Raw genomic sequence first — 21,395 nt, forward strand, 5'->3', positions numbered from 1 at the left:
TAGGAATTAAACAAAATGCCACAGATTAGCATTAAGAAAAATTTATTATGATTCATTCACTCAAATTATTCCATATTAGTTTGTACCTTATAGTCTTCATAATCTTTGCTATCGAGTAAGTTCCTTTTGTTCAACTCTACATGGTGATCCTCAGTGGATTCTGTTTGTCCATGTGTATGAGAAGTCTGTTCATATATGGGATTTCCACTAAAAAACAGTTCTTTCCAATCACGCATCATCTTGTGTGGAATAAGACTATTGAGACAAAAAGAATAAAGGAAGTGATCAATGAAGAGTTTAGCGAAATGCATACCTTACCTTGATCATTGGTCTTATGCTATATTTATATAAATGACTGCCCTTAATTTGACTTAAACATAAATGACTATTTTGAACAATTTTAAGGATAATCACATGTACAATGTCAACATTACCAATATTCATTAAACTTTCCTGTTACAATGATATGCACACAAGTAAACTGTTATCTTAAAGGAGCCTTGGTACCCACTTACTTCAGTCATTGCTCACAGGAGTGAAATGTTTCATCATTTAAACCATGTCTTAAGGTTGCAGTCATTTGATACCAAAGCTGGGAATTAAGCTTCAGTTTTTGGCTCATGCTCATTGTTTTAGATAAACTGTTCTCTTACGGTGCAGGCGATAAGAATGATGTTTGGAGAGCCAGTGATACTAAGCAACATTTAATTGCAGATATTTTTCGAGGTACAAGAGCGAATGCAGTTCCTAGCCTCTGATAGCCAGCTCTGTGATGAGGGAATTACATAAACAAGAGGTGCAGCTGAGAATAATACAATGGGAGAAAGTAACAGATTGACTTGGTCCAATTTGTTGGTTGGAGAGAAGCCTTGTTGAAGAAATGTCTGCTAAGCTGAGGCCTAGAGAAGGCAATCAGGACAGAGTGACCAGAAAACACCTTTGAGGGAACAAAATGTGGGCTGGTATGACTCTGACCATGTCACTAAAAGGAAAATGAAAAAATGGTTCATCTAGAGTTTGAAATCACAATTCAGAAAAAAAATGTATTTACAACATGGATGGAACTTGAAGAAACGCTAAGTGAATAGCCCTGCTACAAGAGCACAGACACTTTATCCTTTCATGAGTACAGTGTGCCTAGAAATGGTGTATTTGAAGATGTAGGTTAAAACAGAGACACTCAGGGGCTGGTAGAAGGGGTGAAAGGATCTGTTGATCATTGGGAACAGGTGTAAAAACCTTTCTCATTTAAAAGGCATGTGGCCAAGGGTCTTGAGAAATCAGCTCTCATTCTATGCGGGCGTTGATTCTCTCTTCTTACTCCCTCACTTACCAGAGTGAAAAGCTAAAATGGCCCGTGTTTCTTCTTGCAGAATTTTAATATTCCTTTTAGTAACTTCAGTATGACATTTGTGGATGTTCTCTGGCTTTGTACTTGCAATCCATTAAATTACTCCACGTATTTCACTCACAAAAAGAAAAAAAAGAAAAAAAGAAAAAAAAACCCCACAGCTATCTGTCCTTACTGTAACTGTTCTCACACACAAGGACGTAATGGTGGCCAAAGCAGAGATGCTTTCCAATGCTGCTCTCTAGTCTCCAAGAATATTGATAACATTCCTCAGGACTCCAACCTCACACTTTTCCCCACCGGATCTGCTGAGGTTAAAGAGGAAGAAAACCCTTTGCAGTGGCTTCTGGCCTGAATGTTCTCCTTTCTTTTAAACTGTAATTCCTCTCTCTCTCTCTCCCTCCCTCCCTCTCTCTCTCTCTCTCTCTCTCAAAATATATTTTAGTAATCTTAGAGATTTTCATACAATATACTGATCATTGTTACACCCCATAATCTCTCATATCCGCCCCTTCTCCTCTCTACTTCATACCCTCTTAAAAATGCTTAATGTGTTAAAGTGAAAATGAATGACATCACTTTTCCCTATCCCTTTTCTGCTACGTCAGGTACCTTCCCTCAAATCACTCCCATATCCCCTCCCTCCCATGACTTTTTATTACATTTCTGCTATCACCACTTTGCTAACACTTCACATCTTATCTCAGTTACCATTCATCATCAAGGAAGCTCCTCTTTATAGCAGATGGAAACCATCACAGAAAACCATAGTAAATGTGATACCAAGATTAAAAAGATTGTGAGGGCACCCAAGTCCAACAGATATATCTTCATCACAGCTCTTGCGTCTACACCTTGGGGAATGTCACAGAAGATGGGGCAGAAGTATAAGAGCCAGGATATCAGGAAATCTGCTATGAAACAGTCTCTCCTACAAGTGGCTGCATGAACAAGACCTGAATAATAATAATAATAATAATAATAATAATAATAAATCATTATCAATCAATGGATATACTGACATGGAAGGGAGAAATTTTTGTGAGATCCCATTCCTAGACACAGAGCTACACGTGGCTTCAGAGCTGGCTCAGAGGTTATGAGAACATGTTCCTCTTCTAGAGGGTCTGAGTTCAGTTCCTAGAACCCACATCAGACCTCTTACAACTGCAACTGTAGCTCCAAAGGATTTGATACCCTCTTACAGGTTCTGAGGGCACTAGCACATACATACATACATACATACATACATACATACATACATACATACATTAAAAATGTTAAAATTATTTGTTAAAAATGAATGTGTCCATTTGCAAGTGTTTGAAATCTATCATCTTACCTCATAAAAGTAAAACTATATTGCTATTAGTCATGATATAATATTAATGTAGTATAAACACAGCCCACGTATGACCATAAAATTACTAATGTAACATTTCTATAGCCATATTCTCTTCTCTTCCCACAATCTATTCTTTAGTCCCTTGATAATTGCTAAGTTCAGATATCAGGACCAACCAACCGCCCTGTTCTCCACTCGGACACATACAAAGCCTGGTGTAATAGTATACTGTTGTCTGCATAGTACTGAGAAGGCAGAAACAGGTTCAAGAGGAGAGTTCTGGCTGTGTCATGTGATGTTTTGCTGAAGCAGATTCATGTGATATTTCGCTGACACAGACCCGTGAGCACAGGTGAGGTTTGGAGCGAGTATAGTAGGAACCAACAGAAGTGATGGAGCATTTGTGCCTGCTTTGTTAGCTGGGCAACATTTCACTGGTCTCTAGGCTTTGCCGATCTTCACTTTGTTGAGAGAGAAACAGCAGAGAACTTCTCAGGGCATTCCAGCTGATCCTGGTCACTCCTGCCAGCTCATGCCTATTCGATGAGGGCCTTCTGCTGGATTTTTTGAGGGCGTTTTGCTGGATTATGCTTCTGCTGCTGATTTGTATTTGGTGACACTTTTGAACTGGACTATTGGTATTCTGACACTACTGAATTGGATTGCTGGTATGCTGACAATGGCGATTGGAATCACCTCACAAGAACTCCTTCTAAATAGGTCCACAACCCCTTGTGCTAGCTACCATTTTTTTCTCTCCTACTTTTGGATGATGGGCTAGAAGCAGGGATCTAAGCATTTGAGAACCTTTAATAAAGTGGGTTTTGACAAAGCTAAACCTACAGTAGATCCCTGACTTGATGGGCAGCCAGGCTAACTTAATGGTAAGCTCCAAAAGTGTTGGGAGTCAGAGATCTCCCAAAGCCTGATAACTTGAGCTCAAACTACAGCAACTGTTGCAGAACGGGAGAATTAACTCCTGCAAGTTGTCCTCTGGCTTTTACCCAACCCCTTCTGATGCGCTTACACGCATGAACCTGAATACACATGCATTCACACACATACACACACACACACACACACAAGATCTAATACATCTGACCATGGTGATATGTGTTTATAATCTCCACAATCAATAGGTTGAGGCAGGGGGTTTAGCTAAGCCTCAGGTGACACAGTTATAGATGGAATCATACGGTACATAGATTTAGGAATTGGTTTTTCATTTAGCATAGTTATCCAGATATTCAATCGGGGTGTGTCATGTACCAATAGCTTATTCTTTTAATTGCTCAATATCTTTCATCGTATGGATGTAACCACATTTCCTGAATGACATATGGGTAGGTATTAATTTTAAACTATTATGGTATGGATTCTTACAAGCATATATGCATAGGCTTCTGTGTCAATATACATCTGAAATGTTTTAGGAAAAATGTCTGTGTGGAAGTTGTACATTATGTTGTTTAAGAAACTGCTATGCTCTTGTCCACATGTGCTCCATCAATTTTTTACCCTTACCTAGAGCGAATGGGTGATTTCTACACATCATGCCAGAGGCATTTGCTGTCATTTTCCCTCATTTCAGACATTCTGATAATGATTCCTCACTATGAGCTCAGTTGAAATTTCTCTAATGTCTAATGAGGTTGAACATTTTGTATGTATTGTTCAATAATAGTATGTTTTTTTCTTTCTTTGATGTATTTTCTAGTTTGGATTGGTTTTGTTTTATTTTTGTGTATTTCTTTCTGTTTCTTAAAACTATGCATTCTTTTGTGATTTCTTAAATGAATAGTGTGTTAGCTTATACCCCACTCGTCCCCACTCTGCAACTCACCGTGAATCTTTATATTATCCTTCTACCAAGTTCATTTCTTCCCCCTCTCCCCCCCCTCCTTTTCTCTCCCTCCTGTTTCCTTTTCTTCTTCATAGCCCACTGTGAGTACAATTAATCCTGTCCCTATGCATGTGGATAAGGCTTCGGCTGCTGGACCATGGACAACCCACTCACAGGCACTGCTGCTGAAGCACCCTGCCTGAGGCCTCATCACTAAGTGACGTACTTCTGCCAAGATGGTGGCTGCTGTGGGCTGAGAGGTCAGTAGTTTCTCTTCTGGTCAATTTAGGGAAGGCACATGCAAGCTACCATTCTTCTGCTCGAGCTGCACTGTAAGCACTCTATCCAACTCTACCTCTTATAGCCTTTCTCAAAGCAGGTGTCTAATTTTATGAGTCCAGTTATTGACTTCTATCTTTTATAAGGCAATACTTTTTTTATTGTAATGAAGTAAAGATTGTCATGCTTTTGTCTTACAAATCATGGTTTAAGTATCAAGTCTAAGGCCTTTTTGCCTGTTCATAGGGCAACAGAATAATTCTTTCACATGAAAAATTATATATATATATATATATATATATATATATATATATATTTACATTTCCACCCAGGACTTATTTTCACTAAATTTGTATCTGTTATATGCTAGGTAGTTCAAAGGTCAAGATTTTTTTTTATTCTCCTGCCTGTGATTATCCAATTGCACCAGTATTATTTACCACTATGTCTGTCTTTCTTTCATCAAATTACTTTAGAAATTTAGTCAAATTCAGGTGAGTGGTTTTCTTGTAATCTGTACTGGGGCTTCTCTATTCTGATCAATTGATTTGTGTGTGGGTCCTTCTAGCAACAAGTCATACTCTTCATTACTTCATAACTCCATCCAATTCATTCTTTTTTTCTAGTAACTTTATTTCCATATGAATGGTCCATAACAGTCTTGGCTATATTTACAAAAACGGGATAATAGTGGCTACATAAAGCGAGTTGGAATTGTGATCATTCCTTCTCTGGAAGGGGTGTGGATAATTGTTTTGGAAATGAAGTTTAACTGCTCTTCAGATGCTTGGGAGAAATCTTCAATAATAATATCTGGAGGTGAAAAGCCTTTTTGAAGATTTTTGTAAAATTACAAATTCAATTTCCATAAGAGTTAAAGGCTTATACAGATTCAAATAGTTACTGAACCTGCCACATTTAATATAGGTGCTCTGTGGCACTTCTGTTTCTGTGAAATTAGCTGATGTCTTCAGTTGGCAAGTCAAGCGAGCTCAGTAATACACACCATTCTCTCTTATCCTTCTGGTCCTTAATGGCTCAGAGGTAATGTCCTTTGCTTTAGTCCTGATATTCATAGGTTGTCATCTCTTTCTTCCTGCTCTTTATTTATTACTACCTCCCTTCCCACTTGGGTTTATTTATCCCTTCTTATTTTAGATTCCTGAGGTGGCAGTGTAAATGACGTGAAACTTATTATTCTTTTTAAAGAATGGAGTTTATACTGTCAATTGCTGCCAGCATTGTTCTTTCGGTATCCCACAAGATTTCCTGTGTTGTATTTTCATTTCATTTTGTTCAATATATTTTTGTATTTCCCTTGAGTCTTCCTATTAGATCTGCGGATTATTTATTTAGAAGTGTGTTTTTAATTTCCAAGTATTTGGAGTTTCACCTCTCATTTTTTAGTCTTTGATAATTTCATACAAAGAGTTTTGACCACATTCACCCCCATCCCTAACACCTCTCAGCCTACCCAACAGTATTTGATTTTTACTATTTATGGTGCAGTTTATGTTGCACACATACACACACACACACACACACACACACACACACACATATATATATATATATATATATATATATATATATATATATATATATCTCCATCTGATGAAGCATGGGTGATCTACATTGATTTCTTTTTCGATTGCACTAGTCAAGAACCACACTCTAAAAGTGTTTTAAATTTGTTGAGATTTGTTCATGGTCAGGGTTCTGTAGAGAACATAACCAATATTCTTCCCTGTTGCTGGGGATTTCCTTTGCTCTAAAGTCTGATACCAATATAAAATTTCCTGCTTTATCTTGATTAATATGTAAAGCTTACATAATTTTATTTTTTACCCCTAATCTGCCTATGTCATTGTATTTGAAATTAATTTCTTGTAGATGAAAAGTTTGGCTATATTTTTGATTTCCCCATCACTGTTTTTAATTACTATCTTTAGAGATGAAACTGTTATATGAATGTGAAGTGTATTAATTTGTATTTCATGGAGTTCTAATTCTTTGCTTGTTTCTTTTCCCAGTTTACTCTGGATTAAATGATTATTTCTGCAAATTGTGTTAATCTATCTGTAACATATCCTGTACAGGTTACTCAGTATGTGTAACACATCATATTGTATGTATACAATTTATACATATACTAGCATCATTTTACTCCTGACAAAGAAAGCAAAGAAGCATGACCTATTTTTTATGTCTCTGTATGTTCATCAGATTGTGACAACAGGCTTCCTGTCTGTACATTGAGAAGTACACTTCACAGTGGCACAATGACCTCCACGTCCCCAGGTAACAGGCCTTTTAAAGAAGATAAAGGAATCCTCTTCTCACTTACCCTGTTTATTGAGTTCTTTCTTTGCTTTGCCTAGTTATAATTTTCTTTTACAGAAGAATTTTCTTCCTAGTAAGAAAACATTTTTGTAGCCACCCACTGGAGGGTAGGCATGCTGCCCGCAAATGTTCTTGGTAACTATGTCTAACAATGCCAATTCTCTCCTTTGTTTATGAGAGTTTTCTTTCAAGCTTCCATACATTTATTTTTTATTTTATTTTGGAGCAGTTTATGTGCATGTGTGTTTGTTCACCACATGTGTGGCTGGATATTATAGAGGTCAGAAAAGGACATCGAATTTCATGGATCTGGGGTGATGGATAATGTGACTCACTCTGTGAATGCTGGGAATTGAACCTGTGTCCTCTGTAAGAGCAACAGATGTTTTTACACTCTGAGCCTTGTCTCCAGGCTCCCTTGATGGGTATTTTAGCTGGGTATATGATGCTGGGTTGAGAGTTCTTTGCCCCGACACTTGAACACTAACTACTGTGTCACTTCTGGATTCTCTGGTTTATGGGAAGAAATACACAATCTTTTGAAATACTTTGCTCTTGAGGTATTTCCCTGGGAGGCTTTCATGGTGCTTTTTCCCATGTTTTCAGAAATCTAGTTGTGATATGAATTTATATGAACTTACTGGGAGTTTAATACTTGAACCTGTAGATTGGTAACTCTTGGCACGTTAAATAAATGATCAAATACTATTGTTTTGAGCACTATTCTGCTCCATTTATTTCCACTTCTGGGACTGAAATAATATATGTAATAGTTTGTATCCTGAGTTACTTCCATAGCTTACGGCTTGAGAGCTTGGTTATCAAACTGTAGCACTATTCGCATGGAGTGGAACTCTTAGGTGGTAGGCGTCCAGTAAGAAGTTAGGTCATGAGGGCACAACTTGGAGGGGACATTGGGACTCTAGTTTGTATCTTTCAGTTTCTTGCTGCCAGTAGACAATGGGCTTCTCTACCACATAGTTCTCTTTCCATGATTTTCTACCTTGCACAGCCCCAAAAGGAACAAGGTCAAACGATCATGAACTTAAACTTTTGAAACTGTGGGTCAAAATAAATATTTCATCCTTATGAAGATGTTCCATCTCCGTATTTTCAGCAATGAGAGAAGACAGATATGACACTGGTAACTATGATGGGACTCTGTTTACTTTGAAACCTATTCTGTTATTCACCTTCAGCAGCTTCTGTTAGTCTGTCTCCTATTCGCTGAGTCTTCTCTCTGTCCATGTTATCCTGCTGCTGTGCCCAACCACTGAGCTCTTATTTTTGGGTACTGTACTTTTCAATTATAAAATTTCTATTTAATACTAATTTTTATTGCTTCTCTGTTCTCGGACTAGATTTTTTGCATTTGTTTCAAGCAGCTTATAATTGTTTGCTGAAGCTCTTTGCCATGGCTGCTTAAAAACCTTAATTAGGTAATTTCAAGACCTCTGTCATCTAAGTGTTGACATCTGCACTCATTTTCGATGGTTGTTACAACAATCTACCACAAGCCGGATGGGGAAAAAGAATAGTAATTGGTTGTCCCACACAGGGTCGAAAGCTAGAACTTTTAATTTGAGATGTGAGTTAGCCCAAGTATCTTCTGAAAACCATGGCAAAACCTCTGTTGCCTTTCCTATTTTTTGATGAAATTCTGGAAATATTTGATTTTATTTGATTTGCAGCTTGGTATCGTGCTGCCTTTGTGATAATATGGTGCCTTGCTGTCTATCTCTACTCTTTCTTACAATGATACCAGTTATGTTTACTTTAGCAACATCTCACCATAATCTATCATATCTGTAATATCTCTGCTTCCAAACAAGGTCACATTTATGGAAAACGCAGCTCAGCATATGACAGCGTCATCCATTGTCTTTTCACTTCCAGTTTGTGCTCTTTCTGCTTCTTGACACAATGGCCAGCGATGACATTTTTGTCATAGTTTAGAATATTGTGCACCTCAATTTTGTTTGATTTCTCTAATAATGCTCTGACAAAGGAAAGTGGAAATATCGTCCTGTTACTGGCAAGTAACAAGTCCCACTAAGTGCCTCTCATGAGACATAAGGAACGGACCACGTTGCCATTTTGGGAGGAGGTAGGAATTTTGCTTTCATAGAGTCTCCGTCTGATCTGCTGTAGAGACATTTGTACGTCTGGGAAATGTTTCGACTAGGCCTCCTCCAGTGCAGGTCACTGAGACTGCAGAAGTTTAATGCCATGCTCAGGTGGGAACAGAAATCCATGCCTCCTAATGGACCTCTCTGCCATCATCCTGATGAACAGGTAAAGTCCCTTGTTACATTGCAAGAGTAGATAAGGATTCCTACCCTTGTTAGCATGAGGAGAGGTGAGGTTATACTTTTGCCTATGGAATTTGGGTTGAAAATAGTCATTATTATCTAAAAATTTTCTCTCTACTAGTTTTTTTTTTTTTTATTTTTTTACTGGAGAATCAGTACCATTAATGTGTCTGAAACCAAAAGGTTCAGGTTTTGCTTAGGAAATTTGAAGCCAAAATAGAATCCATGGGGGTCATTACTATGCAATCTGTTAGACCTTGTGTAATCAACCATCTCACTTTTCTCCATCTCTTCCTACCCTTATCATGTGTGATTTAATAGTAGGCGGTTTAAATGTATTTAGTGGGAAGAATAGGGATAAATGTATTTAGTCAGCTATTGCCAAATAGAACTCAATTTGCATTTCCGTCACAAAATAATGGACCTTTATTTTCTTAGGGATATCCATGTCTAATTATGTATATTTTGTATGTATATTGATTTCACTCTCACTTTTTTAATTTTATATTTTTTTGGTTCTTAAAATTTATTTTTAACTATTGTAATGATTTATGTTACTTTTTCCTCTTTATTCTATTGTTCACTTCTGCATAATTTTGTGCTTGAAATTTCAGAACACTTGAATTTATATCTTAGATAATTACATAGCAAATATAGTTTTATTACATATAATAAAATTTATAATGTAATATAACTTACAAGAGTATTATATGAAAACATTACCTTTTAATTCCTTCATTTTTGAGTAAGTATAATTTATTTTCAGTTTATTAAGCTGCAACATTTTTAACTTCAAAATGATTTAACCACGAAATGATATAATCGTCATTACCTTGCCAATTGACAATTTAGACACAACTGATGCATAGATGAAGACATGTCTGTAACCCAAATAATGCCAGAAAGTAATTCTTTTCAACCCTCTGCTTCTGCTTTTCTACTAATAAAATCTGCTTTGTCTATCTACTGTGTCTGCCTTGCTTATCGATTGTGTTTGTCTGCTTTGCCTATTGATTGTGTCTGCTTTGCCTAGCTATTGTGTCTAATTTGCCTATCAATTGTGTCTGCCTTGCCTATCGATTGCGCCTGCTTTGTCTATCGATTGTGTTTGTCTGCTTTGCCTATTGATTGTGTCTGCTTTGCCTATCTATTGTGCCTGCTTTGCCTATTGATTGTGTCTGCCTTGCTTATCGATTGTTTTTGTCTGCCTTGCCTATCGATTGTGCCTGCTTTGCCTATCGATTATGTCTGCCTTGACTGTGGATCCTGTCTGCTTTGCCTATCGATTGTGTGTGTCTGCTTTGCAGCCTCACCACTCTCACTTCTGCAGCGATGTTGTTGGGTTAATTATGCAATGCGATACTTACTTATTTGTCAGCAACCTATAGTCTGCTACCTTCGTGCACAAATCAAGTATTTGATCCAAAATCTCTGCACATATCCCATAATGCTTCTCGTAACGCTGTTGGGCTCTTTCCATGGCGATCTTTTCATGAATTTCCTTCGCCCTCAAGGTTTGCTCTGCAAAATCAATCTTGGCTTGTTTGGTGAGAGCCTACGAAGGCAAGAACAAACTTTAAGTTGCTATTTCCATGCCATTATTGATATGAAGGTAGTATCATAATGCCATCGTCATAATCCTTAAGTAGAATGAAATTCCCCTTCATATCAGGACTTAATTGATCAAGAATCAGTTCTCACTCCTTAATACACTAAGTATTAGGTATGACGGCAAAGGCAGTGCTAGAGACACTCCATACTCAGCTCACCAGCAAAACACCACAGTGGAGAGCGGTATGGATGGTAAAAGATTAGTATCACAAAAATAAATTGGATCGCAGGCTTCTCTGAAGGCTTCCCAACTTTAGCATTTGCAAAGAGTCAAAGGTCACAGAGAGCTAGGTTAGTCTAGGTCAGATGGCAAGCACAGCCGGCTGATGCTTAAACACTCCGTGACCAGGACCCCTCCACTAGGAACATGTGCTATGACCACTGGACTTCCCGTTTCTGTTTGAACTTATGGACTGACTATATATGTGATAGTTACTTGGGTATAGAGCTTTGAGATAACACATGTAACACATTCTAAGTGTGCTCAAGCCCTTACCGCCTTTATAAATGTATAACATTCATTTGTAGAAACATCTATTCCTACAGAAAGTAGTTAAATATGCAAACATCTTATCACCACAGTCTACTGGATTGCATTCCTTTTGCTTAACTCATTCTTCACACAAAACATGGGCTAGCCAAGCTGAAAGTAACACGATCCTTAGTAGAAGGGATTCCTTTCAGGAAACTCTACCAGCTGCTTTAGAAACCATGTCATGTGCTAAGCTGCCTCACAAATGCCATCTAACTCCTGTGACACAATTCAGCCATTAGAAAATAGAAATGAGTGTATGTTTCTCAGGAACTGTCATCAAATTCAAGACCAAACTTGTGTGCAGAATTAAAGTTCAAGTATTTAAGAACCCCAACGAATCATTCCCCGCCCAGTTTCAATTTCTTCAACAAAGGGAGATTAACACTTTTATTATACCCAGAAAAATTAACTGAACAATTTCATCTGAATAAGTAGTTCGTCTCACAATACTGCTAATAAATGCTAAGATTGGTGAAAATAGACTGCAATTTAAAGTCCATCATTTATTTTACTGTGGCTGTCTTATTTAGCATGCTTGCTTTTAATTTCTTGGGGTGGATGACCTCTAAGATCAATCCACTGTATTTGGTTGCTTCAGGAATGACACTAGTTTCTTTCACTGCTGCCTTGTTTCCCTTGTAGCCCTGCCGAGTGAGTAGACGTAGGACAGGAAACATTATGTCATGGTTCATGGTATCAAGAAGAGCTCAAACATGGAAGAAACTTGACAGAGGAGAATTTATGGCGAAAATGTCACCAGAAGAGCTGAAGCTGGTTTCCCACAGGAACCAGAACTCTGAAGTAAGCAAGGTAAGTTTCCTAGCAGTAACAGCATAGTTTCCACCCTGGACTGCTGCTGGTGCTGGCTCCTGATGCCCTCTTACTCCTGCATGTTTACCTGCCTAGCTGCCTGCTCTCCTTCCTTCTTTCTTTCTTTCCTTCCTTCCTCTCTTCCTCCCTCCCTCCCTCCTTACCACCCTCCCTCCATCCCTTCTTGTCTTCCTTCTCTCATCTTGGCTTCTTCTGCATATCTCTTCCTCTTTTCCATCCATACCCAGAAGAAAGATCTTGGCTTCTAGGCACTGATTAGATTACAGTGTCCCTACCTCCCATGGATTATTACAGTTTGGAGGAAGGAGCAGTTCAATATAAGCCTAAGAAATTGTGTAATGGAAAGAAAAAGAGTAATGAATTGTTTATTTAAAACTAATTCTTTGTTAGTGAAAGAAAGCTTCTTTAAAGCTCTCATTCTGCCTCCAGAAGAATTTCCCAAAATGGTTTCTGGCAGTGCTCACACTAGTAACTTTAGTGAAATGCAGAGATAGGAAAGTCCATACGGTATCTGAGGTAAAAAACACAATAATTCAAGGACATGAATATTAGATGATGATGCATCATCAGCCTTCTGTCAGCATAACTGTATGTGAGAAGAGCAAAGAGATGTATTTTAGGTATTCAAGGGAAATAAAGATGAACCGAGTATTTCAAACTGACAAGTACGTACAGAGGCGCACAATTATCAGTATCCAAGCACTCAAAGACCATTAATACTGTTTTCATGAGTGCTTCCTGAGGAATCACTTGGAATTGAAACTTAAAAGGCAAGCAAAAATGGTGAGCGACAAGAGAACGCAGGACTGATTGTAAGCATGCCACACTTAGCATCAAGACAGCTCGTGGAGGGCGCACCATGTGGGGGCGGTCTCCTCCCCTGTCAGTTAGACACTGACGACCAAATACGATTTTTAACGAAGATTTTATTTACCGCTTCTCTATCTAGAGCATCCTGGAAATCCTTAAGTCGTCTTTCTTCAAATTGTTTCTCTCTGAAAATTCTATTTTGCCACAAAACTTCCTTCTCGTGGCGAACGTGCATGAGCTGCACAGCAATCCTGCGCTCCTGCTGGGACTGGCGCATGAGCCGGTGAATGAGCTGCTCTTCCCGATAGGCCTCCTGTGAACACCAGCGCAAGAGCCAATGACATGCTGAAGCCAAGTCCTTATCACCCAGTGACTCAGAAGGCAGTTTGCAAATAACATGTGAAAGGCATGATAGTCATTTAAGTCCTGTGTGGACACACACACACACACACACACACACACGTGCGTGCCACCCCAAGAAATTAAATCATTGAGATTTAATAATAGATCTTTCTAGAAACTTTATGGTATATAAACTTGCCATTGCTTCAAATAAGTTGTTACTTACTTTAAAAATTGAGTTTTCAAAACAAATGATGCAATTCTTAGTTTCTAATTATGCTTTTGGGAGTGTGAAAATTAGGTATATGCATGGCATTCTAACTACTTTTGGAAGGGACGATTCAGGTAGATACAGAGCTTTTTCAGAGTTGTTTCTTGGGCAACAATCAAAACCTACGTGGGAACAGTGGGATGTCTGTGTCAAGGCTTTGTGTGTTAAGCTTCAGTCTGAAGAACTCTAAGGACCTTCACATAAAAGCTAAGCGGGAAAGATTTTGTTGCTGATGCTGTTGTACTGCAAAGGTAGCAAATGCTTCAGAAATGCATTGTTCACTAAGATTGCCATAGTGGTTTCTCAAATAAACTATAACATGTGATGGGTTCTACTATGGAAGGGTACAAACTTACAATCTAGATGAACTAATCCTGTATTGTGAGTGAATGCACGAAAATAATGAAGGATTCACATCTAAATTGTCTTTAGACTATTTGGGAAAGGTCTCAAAGAATATGTAACCTAGAGTAGTCTCCATTCTTTTTGAAGGCTTCCCCACTTCTCCTGTGAGGTAAAAGCTAGGTGTTTACTCAGGGAACGTTTGACCAGTTTCGTAACTGGAGGGATGGGCCACAGTATGACTTAGGAATAACTAAATACCCAGGGTCTGCAGTCACTAGTGAGGGTGCCTTGAAACTGTTTGGGTAGGAATCTTGCTTTTGTGATGTGTGTATTTGTATATGAGATCCAACTCAGAGTGACAGACAACATGTGTATGAAGTACTTGTTTGTATAAACACAAGGCCACATATTCTGAAGTTCTAGGCAACGTTAATGTAGAACTCACATCAAGTATCTCACCTCCTGTGCTTCATGGGCTATCAGCTGGTCCATCAACAACCTCCGTCGTCTTTTTTCCCTTTGTTCACGTGCAAAAGCATCTTCTTCTAGGCGTTTCTGGATCTTTTTAATGTAGTCGTCATCTGAGTAAGTGTTGAGCAGTTCCGCAGCTGTCTGGTCTATTGTATCTAAAGAAGTCTTGGATATACTAAAGGTAACGGATTCTTGTTAGAATTTAGCACAGTGATCACAAGTCCCTGCTTTAGAAAAATAACGGAAGACTCCCCGGGGGGAAGGCTGCTTTGAATTCTTTAATTTATGAATTCAGGTATTGGATAAATGTTGAAGCCTGTAGATTACTGCTGATTCCGCTTTTAGATCTGTCCCTCCGAGATCCTTAGCATGACTTTTTTCTTAAGCTTATTTCTTCTTTTTCTCAGATCTTATGCTCTGCTATCTAACTAGAGTCTCTTGCTTCTCTCGGGCATATGCCTTCCTAGGACAGTGGCCCAGCCTTTGTTATGAACTTGGTGGTTGAAAGTTGGCCCCACCTCCCATGATTCAGCAGAGGTCTGACCTGGCACTAGCATAGGTCTTCCCAAAAGATGAGTACCAATGTTCAGTAAAATAAATGATCCCTTAGCATTCAATTCACAGCTCTTTGAAAGTTATCATTAAAAATGAAAGAAACATTTTATGTGTAGCAATTGAATCACCAATTCTCATCTGTGTATGTCTTTAAAAAGCCATGAGAATGCCACAGTAGAGCTGCATAAAATAATAATGCTACTTGCCAAGGAATAATGAATTTATATTGCGAATTGTCATTTTTATGTTATCACTAATACATTTAATTTAGAACATAAGAAAATGTATTTATAAAAACAAAGGTATGTTATTAGCACGTGTCGGTATGTTATTAACGTGTGTCATGACTAAACAGTCATCAATATTTATGTAGGCTGAAGTCCTCCTGCAAAAGCATGTTTTGTGTGAGATTAATACATAGTTGTTACATAGATCAGATTCTAGATCACAATTTGAAGGTTTGTTGCTCCCAGATAAATTTTAGACTCATGAGACATTCTTTTCTTGTCCTCCGTACAAATGGTTTCAGGGCTAAATTTCAATAATATTTCAATAATAAGAATATCATTATATATATATCAATAGTATATGTATTAGGACTATATTTATTCAATTTTAATTTTAATTAATTTTAACTCATAAGAATTAATATTTATCAAATACCAAATAGTTATTTAATACCAAATAGTTATTAAATACGAAAATACTATATTTATAACAGTAAATTTCAAGCATAAGAACACTTTCAAATGCGAGTATAAAGCACTAAGAATCCGATTGTTATGTGCGCAGGCGCCCTAGGCATGGTTGCAGAGGATAAACTATGTTACAGTTCAGTACACAGAGGGTCAAAAGCATAGCTAATTTTTGCTTATTAAGACTTAGTACAATTACAGCCTATCACGGTGGCTCAGAACTGCAATCTCAGCAATTGGGAGGTAAAGGTTGATCAGTTTCTACGAGAACAACGCCCCCCCCCTCCCCAGTTAACATTAGTAAGTTTCATGCCATCCAGGACTACATAGTAGACCCTCATCTCCAAAAGTAAAAAAGCAAATCATTTGGGACTGTTTCAAAAACGTTTTTAACAGATTAGGATAATTACATGTCTGTGGAAATTCATGTGATCATTCAGTAAAATCCTTACTCTTCTTTTACCTAGATGTGCTTACAAAGGTTCTATCCTAGATTAAATATGGGCTAGCAGCTTCCTAAACACTGTGTTTATGCTGCCAAAACTCTAGTTCATGAATTCTCTGTTATTAATGAGTCAACCCATTCACTCCTCCGTCCACCCATCTATTTATCCGCCGGCTTAATTGCTATCAAAGACTCCCAATGCAAGGTAATAATGAGATGGAAATGTTGCATGCCCCAATTCCATCATTATACTATAACATAAATACATATTTATTAATCAAAAATTAAAACCATATTGGATGACATAAAATGCAGGGTATGCTAATTAGATTGTTAGATTAATGGCTAGTGTATCAAGGTATCATACCATATTAATTTGTAAAACTAAAAGATTAAAAAGTAAATTCTTAAAATTTTTATAGTAGTTTAATTCAAGATATGTTTATTTTATTACTTGTGGGTGTCTTGAAAACAGTGGTTATATTTTATTGATATCTGATGGTTTACCAAACGCTAGTAAGGATTAATGAATTGTATGCAGTAATTATCAGTGTAGAAATGTTGTCAAATATGTGTTTTGAGAATTACATGGTAAATGTATTGCACCAAATGCTAAAAGTAGAACATTCAATAAACCTCAGCTAAGCAAGCAGATGAATTTTTTTTTAAATTTGGTTTTTTAAACACCTAACAGACAGCATACATCTAAGGGAGCAGTCACAGGGACCGCATTGCTAGAAGTAAGATTTTAAATTTTTCCAAAAGGAAAAGGTTGGGCTTTGAGGTGACATCACTTGTCTCTGAAGGACTTTTCCGGTGTGGGCAGTGCAAAAAGCATCTACTGAACCGTTTTTCTTGTTTATGCTGTTTGTATATAGACATACTCTTGTCTCTGTCTCTTTCTCTCTCACACATACATACAACACACCACATACATGCCACATGCATACACATATGCCACACACCATATATATGTATATGTATATATATACATATATATATATATATTTGAAAAAAGAGGCTATTAATTTGAAAGTGGGAGAGATGGGAGGAAGTAGAGGCAAGAGGCAGGGTACCTAAGAAAGGCTGAAGGGAAAAAGAGGAAAGGAGAAAGTGGTGTAATTTCGGGAAAGTGGTGTAATTTCAACAATAATTTAAAAATTTAACACTGTATACAACATGCTAGTATGGAGCTTCTTAATGATTCCAGAACATCCTCAGCTAAAAATTCTCAAAATGAATTTTAAAAGTAGGTAGTGATAAAAAGGCTTTAAGCCTCCAGTTACCTCACACCCTACACTGGCCCTCTGAGGAATTGGACTCTACTCTATGGCACTTCCAAGCTCCCTTGGAAATCTCTGGCAGGATCAGATTGAACCTTGTGGGAAAGAACAACAACACAAAAAGCAAAACCAAAACAAAACAGAAAGGAATTAAAAGAAGAGCCCCCCCCCCCCAAAGGACCTCCCACAGTCGTGGATCAGCAGGATTGATCTATGGAAGTGGTTACATTACAAAAGCAGCCACAGATTCTGGTTGGTTCACCACCAACATTCCATGCATTCATGGTAGAATTAGGAAAAAATGATAATGTTCAGGAAGACTCTAGACACCAAAGCAATCTGAGCAAATGGAGAAATTGACAGTGTTTCAATACCTTATCTCAAATTACAAGTCAGACAAATGGTAACAGATCCACCACGATAAGGCACGTAAACACACACTCACATGCCAGTGGGATGGAATCCTGTATCCAGAAATGGATGCATGCAGCTACGGCCACTTGGGTTTTGATGAAGGTAGTAAGCTTGCATTGGAGGAAAGATGGTCTCTTCTGCAAATATTGATGGCTAATCTAAATACCCACCTGTAAAAGAGTAAGACCTATTCCCACTTTCTTATCTAACATAAAAGCCAATTAAAAATAGAACAAACAGTGTAATGTAGGACTCAAAAGTTTGAAATTACAGGGGTATAGATACAGGTAAAAATTCACTGTAAAGGAATCAGTAGTCTAGGAAGGAGTGGTAAGAACTGATAAATGGGATTGGATGAACTTCAAATGTTCCCACATGGCTAGAGAGACAACAAACCATGAGGAGACAAGGACATAACTGCAGATCCTCCTTGCCACCTGTGGGCCTGGGAGTATTCTGCTTTGACAGGACAGAACAAGATGATAGGACATGCAGAGCAAGGCAGGGCATCTGGAATTTGTGCAGAGGGTAGGAAAAAGGAAATTATGAATGTTTTCCATTTTTATTTTGTTCTGCATCTGACCTTTTTACTATTTGTTTTCTGACTTTTCACTCCTCTTTCGACTCTGAGTTCCCTGACTCAGAACCATTAGACTGGAACTGAAGTATGCTGTTGCCTTGGGGGAATTTTCCCTTAATAAAGAATTCTTTCACATTCTGGAAGATGTAAATTCATAGGGCTTGGATAGTTCCTATTTTTAAAGTATAGAACCGTACACTGGATCTATAGGAATAGCATCTAACATGCTATTTTCAAGGATCTACAATAAGAAGTAAAGGATATGAGATATGTTTATATTTAGGTAAATGAAGCTATTACAGGGACACAATTTACAGAAAACTCACAAAATTGCATAACATTTGGTGAAAAACCTCATCCAATAACACTTTATTGCTATAATCTGCAATAAACACAGAGAAACTGATATGAAAAAAACCAAAGTCCAATCAAGGCTTCCCTAGGGCACTTTTAAATTAGTGTAACAATTTTAATAAATGTTAAAGAATGTATGTGAACTCAACAAAATAAACAGCATAGAAAAACAAACTGACGTCATTTTGATACCCACATTCGCTTTGTAGAGCAAAGATGTTAATAGATACATAGTCTGAAGTTTTAAGTCATGTTAAATAAACTATTTGTAAATATTCAAAGGTTCTTTATAGCACTGACTACATGTTTGAGAAGTAAAACATATCCTACCTTTCTCTAGTTTGGAGATCCTTTTTAATTAGTGCTTCAAATTTCTTAATCTCATTGGCCACGTCCTTTAAAGAAAATTCGCCATCAGTTCTCTGCCTTTAAAAGCCATTGACAAACTTCATCATGTTCAGTTTTGAAAGGTGACACTTAGTACTGATTCAAAATAATTAAGTACTTAGTACTGATTCAAAATAATTAAGTACTTAGATAAAGCAAGCTGAAATACTTTTATAATTTTGATTTGTTTTTTGATGAGGCTACCCTAAACAATATAGAGATTGTCTCACCTAAATCACTCATTATTCTCTCCTATCTTTTAAAAAAGTGTGTGTGTGTGTGTGTGAGAGAGAGAGAGAGAGAGAGAGAGAGAGAATGTGTTTGCGTGTGTGTGTGTGTGTGTGTGTGTGTGTGTGTGCGCGCGCGCACACCTAGTTTCACTCCTTACTTCAATCTTGTTTTATTTGCTTTCTGCTTTTTATTTGTTTACTTGCTTTCTGCTAAAAATTATGTTGTCTCTGGTCCCATCTCAAAAGAAGGGTACTGGATTACAGTCACAGACATGGTTGCTATGTGAACTAACCATTCTACCATCTCTGCAGAAAAGTCTCATTTTAAGAGTGCACCAATGGATGCTAATGTAATTGACAATGATTGGAGTTTAGGTACATGTTTTTTTAAATATGGATATTTCTTATAAATGTTTGTGTGGCATGTTTTTGAACATTTCCCATGCAGCCTAACTTACCCTACCCGCTTTTCTCTAAACAATTTAGCTCATGCTTATGTACTACAAATCTTCAATAATAAGCCTTTAAATGCTCAGGGAGATTTATTTAGTTCCTAACACAAAAATGGAGGTAGAAAAATTCCTGGATAATAGAGTTTCATACATAATGCATAGATCAATACAAAATACTGTGAGTTTAGGAATGAGAGATCTAGGCCAATGTCTTCTTAACAAGCACCCATCTACTAAAGTAAAATATGTCAGCATCTAGATTTCAGTTTTCTTTACATTTATAAAGGGAAGACGGTAATACAGAACTGAGAGAAAACAAGTCAGTAAAAAGTGAAATGACAGTCCACATCTTGACTGATGTTGAATTAATGGTAATTATTGTTACCTTTCTTAGATCAACAAAGAAGAGAAGCAATCAGGAATTATCATCAAAACATAATATTACTTTCCCATGACATAATTAGATTTTATCCTATTGGAATGTTGACACTTGGTGTGGTCTAGGAAAATATCTTCAGTGCAGGAATTTTAATTTAAAATGTTTTAATAGCAATGAGTCAATTAACATTTCTGAGATTCATAAGAATCTCAGATTCACATTGTATGGTAAAGAGGAACAGCGTGTCCCCGACACTTACCTAATTTAGTAGACTCCCTATAAACACAGGAGTCCAAGTAGAAACCCCAACATTGGGAATTTTATATCTCTGGCCTAATGTTACACCCTGATACTAAGCAAACAAGAGTTTTGAAAAATAAAAACCTTTGGAAAATCTCTCTTGCATGAGAGAGAGGGAGAGGGAGAGGGAGAGGGAGAGGGAGAGGGAGAGAGAGAGAGAGAGAGAGAGAGAGAGAGAGAGAGAGAGAGAGAGAGAATAGAGAGGAAGAGAAAGAATAGAGAGTGAGGGGGATAGGGAGAGAGAAAGGGGCAGGCCATTCTCTATTGAGAGAAACAAGACAACAGCAAGTGACCACCACTTACCTCTGCCTCCTTTTTCTTTTTCATCAGTTTTTGAGCCTCAATAGCTTTCAAGGTACGGTTGGGTTCAGGCTTGGGAATCTGTATAATGGCTGCCTGGATTTTGGCCATTATCTCATTTTGTCGTCTTCTGTTTAAGCGTTGCTAAGTATGGCATACACATTAATTTAATCATTCAATTTGTCAAAATAATAAGAATGTAACATATATACAGATACACCAATATATAAATCATATGTTGAAAATTTCAGAACTTAGCGATTAACAAATGCACAAGGTGTCACAATTGTGCAGTATTAGGAAGACAGTATTGGCATTATTTACATTAACAA

General features: G+C 37.5%; 1 protein-coding gene and 1 long non-coding RNA gene across 9 annotated transcripts in view; one reads left to right on the plus strand and one right to left on the minus strand.

The window, feature by feature from the left end:
* The window catches only part of Spef2 (sperm flagellar and cilia associated 2), a 182,471-nt gene that overhangs the window by 133,292 nt on the left and 27,784 nt on the right, over positions 1-21,395 (minus strand). For 4 of the 5 annotated variants that reach the window (XM_087632807.1, NM_022620.2, XM_087632806.1 and 1 more), the window contains 6 exon segments: positions 21,067-21,207; positions 19,346-19,410; positions 14,678-14,864; positions 13,385-13,573; positions 10,841-11,028; positions 87-255 (listed from right to left, as the gene is read on the minus strand). In XM_087632807.1, the coding sequence (XP_087488933.1) occupies positions 87-255; positions 10,841-11,028; positions 13,385-13,573; positions 14,678-14,864; positions 19,346-19,410; positions 21,067-21,207 (939 nt within the window). 5 annotated transcript variants of the gene reach the window in all.
* LOC120100738 (uncharacterized) overlaps positions 1-21,395 on the plus strand; it is a 41,082-nt gene that overhangs the window by 19,175 nt on the left and 512 nt on the right. Inside the window, exons 2-5 of one of the 4 annotated variants that reach the window (XR_015671174.1) lie at positions 4,635-4,799; positions 7,045-7,119; positions 12,262-12,429; positions 13,400-13,780. This is a non-coding gene — a long non-coding RNA (uncharacterized LOC120100738). Of the gene's footprint in view, positions 1-4,634; positions 4,800-7,044; positions 7,120-12,261; positions 12,430-13,399; positions 13,781-21,395 lie in introns of those variants that run through there. The other 3 variants (XR_015671173.1, XR_015671176.1, XR_015671175.1) reach the window with 3 other exon arrangements.

The sequence above is a fragment of the Rattus norvegicus genome, chromosome 2 (genome assembly GCF_021556685.1).
Source record: "Rattus norvegicus strain SHRSP/BbbUtx chromosome 2, alternate assembly SHRSP_T2T, whole genome shotgun sequence".
Taxonomy (NCBI): Eukaryota; Metazoa; Chordata; class Mammalia; order Rodentia; family Muridae; genus Rattus; species Rattus norvegicus.